Raw genomic sequence first — 3940 nt, forward strand, 5'->3', positions numbered from 1 at the left:
CCGTGTTGTACCTGGACTGATTTCTGAATAGCTGAAAAATATTATTATACATTTATGTACAGCAGCATTTGTGGAGCTTTTACTTTGAAAAGCTCAGAGTCTCCATCATGGACGTAGCACGTTAAATATTAATGCTTCTCTTTAATAAGAGAGGGCGCCGTTATCGCATTGGCAGCCTGACAAGACATAAAGATCAGGTCCCGATGGACCGTAATGGGTTAAGGTCACATAAACACAGACTTAAATGTCAAATGACTTGAACATGTGAAGATAGTATTGTTAAATTTATGTGTTTTTTTGTTTAAAAAGGTAAAAAAACTGCAGAAAAAGTGAAGTATGGATGTGTTTTCTGCTCAGATGTCAACTTTTTTTCACTTTATTTTGGCATTTTCTGCTAGTTTAATAATCCATGCGTCACATTGAATTTTAATAATTAGATACAAATAACCTGAAATGAACATATAGGAAAACGATGTGAGCACAGTCGGGTTGTGTGTCTGTGAAATTCTTTACATTTATTGCATAATACTTTTACACAAACCTCTCTGATGTGGAGTCATCTGACTTCTGTGCAGAACATAAGACTGAAGGCAGCTGAAGTGTGTGTGTGTTCATCTTAATCTTAATCCTAATCTGATATCCACACACACATCTTGGCCTCACTCTGTCACTGGTAACTTCAATTCTTATTTTATAATAATAATAATAATGAAGAAAAACCTAAAAGTCTCGATTCGCAGCTGGAGCATCCCATCCATCTGAGCCGCATCCCATGCCCGGTTGCCCTAGTAACAGGCCGCGTTGCATCATCATCCGCAGCATCAGTCATACTGTGAAGGTCGCAGCGAGGGGCATTATGGGAAAACGAGGAGGACAGCAGAACGTGAGGGAAGGGGGGGTATAATCCCCCCCTCTCTCACGACCCTCAGGATCCCTTCATTCCGCGCATGCGCGCCCTCCCGTCAACTGATCTGACCAACTAACCGAATAAAGGCAACAACCATAATAGGACATGGACGCCGCCTCACGGGGTACGACGACGACGACGATGATGATGATGATGATGCACAGGAGTCATGGGCTTCTGCACGTAAACGCGGAGAGGCGGAGCCACGTCACGGCATCCCAGCATTCCCAGTTTTTATAGGTTGATACGTGCGCTTCTCCTCGCGGCTCCTGAACGACAGATTCTGAAGGAGAGGATCACGACAGGTGAGGGTCCTCCATCCTCCGCTCTGACCGACAGAAGAAGCGAGAGGTCAACACATGTTCTGCTGCTTCATCCTTTGATTCTAACGCCGGCACTCATTGGCTCTTTCAGGGGGAAGTGACGAGGATTGCGGTGGTGTCGTGCCCGGTTTTAGCACCACGGACAGCTCCTAATTTTTGGCGTGTGTGCGCGCGCTCCTCCTCCCGCAGCTCTCAGCGCCGCCGGGCGGGTCCTGCGCAGGTTTCCACCGCCACCTGAAGCCCCTGTCCGCGTCCTGCAGCCCGCAAAGCCAGATTAAAGAGAAGATGGAGGGACAAGTGAGTAACATTCAGGGAGTCTCTGCTCCTTAAAATAATCTGGATTATGATCATCTGTAGCGTTCATGTGTTACTATATAAAGTGTCAGCTGTGTGGGCGCCCACAGCATCTGTGAGTCACCCATGGGTGCTGCAGATGTGTGTGTGTGTTCAGTAGTAATGGCTGACTAATGGTGTGCATGTGTAAGATATCGATATCTTCATGATAAGAGACAGGAAGTGGACATTTAGCTGCTATAATTCTGTTTGATTCATTTAAAACTTGCATTTGTTGGATTATTCTCAGAGTCGTGGGAGCAACAGATTGATGCAGCAGGTTGACTCCCATCCTCTGAGGTTTGTGTGAAGGACCTAAAACAGAATTATGAATGAACTACAGCTACAAAAGTTTTATCTGTACTTCTAACCAGGTTTGATGTCAAAACATGAACAAATAATAATCATAATTATATGTTCATCCTTTGTTTTACACTGAAATCGTGAACAAAAACTTCAAAAAACAGAAAAAGAAATAATCCCATTGAGTGCCGCCTTCTGTCGATGCATACCAATTAGCAACTCAAGTATTTGTGCGTACGTGCAGGCGGCGTGTCCCTGAAGGCCACCCTGTTGTGTGTGTCCTCCTTCTGGTCACGTGAGATATTGATCAGTCGTCAATACATGTGTGCGACAGCCTGAAAGCAGCTCAATAACCTTCCTCCTGCTCACACTGAAGAGTTGAGTTGATTGACTCTTAACATAGAAACGGTGTCAGTGAGCTGATGTAGGTCAGATGTAGCCATTGTGTGTGTGTGTGTGTGTGTGCATTGAGTGGTTCTTTCCTTTATGAGACCCCCTGCTCCTCTTCGGTGGTTACTTTCAGCTTGTGTAAATAAAACTGTCACTTCCAGCCTGTCACCATGGAGACAAGAGAAAGAAGGACGGGGGAGTGGAGGAGTGGGGGGGTGGAGGATCTGGACACTCTTAGATGGACGGAGAGACGCTGAGCAGCCGGAGGCTGCAGACATTTTGTTTCAGCGATGGTTGTGCGTTGTCTTTATTTTGGCCGAGAGGCTGCGTGATGTTTCATGTATCAGGGTGGATTAGTGTGTGTTAGGACAGCATGAGCATCATGATCACTGGTTGCTGTGGTAACGCAGCATCTGTTCAGCAAGTCTGCGTCGCTGTGCTGCAACAGGCTGGACAGGAGTTTGTCTCCCGGTCACTTATTTTAAACAATAATGAGACATTAAAAGCTTCTAATTCTATGTTTAGCTTAGCAACTAAGCTAAGCTAAATCAGTTTAACAGTATGTAACTTGTGTTAGTGTCAATATGAATATAAGTCATACAGTAAATTTGGTTTGTTTGTGGGTGATTTAGCTTGTGGCAGCTGCTTGCTAACATAATGCTAACCTGGCATGCTAAGCAGAGGGTGCTAAAATAATACAGGTTAGCATCCGTAGCCATATAAAGTGGAGCGTCTGGTGGAACGGTGTCAATTAAAAAAGTAAATCAGTGTTTGTGTAATTCCTCTCGCTGGCAGCAGGGGGAGACAGACAGGCTACAGTGTACCTTTAAGGAGAAATTCTCTGTTATAGACCCACACGAGTTAGTTAGCTACGGTTAAATGCTAAAGTGTCGCTGGAAATGCTGGAAATGCTGATGATTGACGGGCTTATTGATCCTTATCGGAGGTATTTTGGGTGCGGTCATGTGACTGATGATTTCTACTGAGTCACTGTGACTTGACCAGAACAAAATGATGATGAGGGAGAGAGAAAGAGGAAGGTGAACCTCGTGGCAAGTGAAGCAGGAAGTGTGTGTGTGTGTGTGTCATGGGGTTGTGGAGTGTGTGCAGCGTTGTGTGACACCACTCAGAGTTTCATTTTGTCCTGAAGCTCATCTCTGGCAGTTAAAGGTGCAGTCGGCTGATGTTTGGATGAAGAATCACAGCAGTGTAGACAAACATCTGTCTGTAGCAGACACAGGATTATTGATCACTCTTAAATGTCACATAAATCCTCAGGAAGTAAAAGAGCAAAACACCGAAGCGGCTCACAGCCAAAGAACTAATTTCATTAACCCGAAGGATCCTAAAAAGGTTTGACTGCTGAGCCGAGACCGAGGCGCAGCACAAACTTCACGTGTCAACACACGTCTACTCCATGTTTGTAATCCAGTGGGATTATATTCAGGTCGTTGTTGTTGGAAATCCAACAAGAGGAACACAACAAGGATCATACATCCATAAGAACAGTGTCCTCCTCCTGAGCTGAGCGTCCTCTGCACGGTGCAGGGACAAAGTCCCAAGACTGATCCTGTTTTTATTTAATCCATCATCTCTCATCTGGTCACAGCATCAGGTGAACACACATTTATACACTAAACAGGACGCTATAAAAATAAAATTGAATTGATTTGAATTATTGTGA

At 44.8% G+C, this 3940-nt stretch overlaps 1 protein-coding gene across 1 annotated transcript in view; it reads left to right on the forward strand.

Moving 5' to 3' along the window:
- The first annotated feature begins 1163 nt into the window (after positions 1 to 1163).
- Positions 1164 to 3940, forward strand: part of LOC114449022 (solute carrier family 2, facilitated glucose transporter member 3-like) — an 8974-nt gene continuing 6197 nt past the window's right edge. The window contains exons 1-2 of the mRNA XM_028426335.1: positions 1164 to 1212; positions 1322 to 1527. Of these exons, the coding sequence (XP_028282136.1) occupies positions 1516 to 1527 (12 nt within the window). The 5' untranslated portion in view covers positions 1164 to 1212; positions 1322 to 1515. The remainder of the gene's footprint in view (positions 1213 to 1321; positions 1528 to 3940) is intronic.

Source organism: Parambassis ranga, chromosome 2 (assembly GCF_900634625.1).
Source record: "Parambassis ranga chromosome 2, fParRan2.1, whole genome shotgun sequence".
Taxonomy (NCBI): domain Eukaryota; kingdom Metazoa; phylum Chordata; class Actinopteri; family Ambassidae; genus Parambassis; species Parambassis ranga.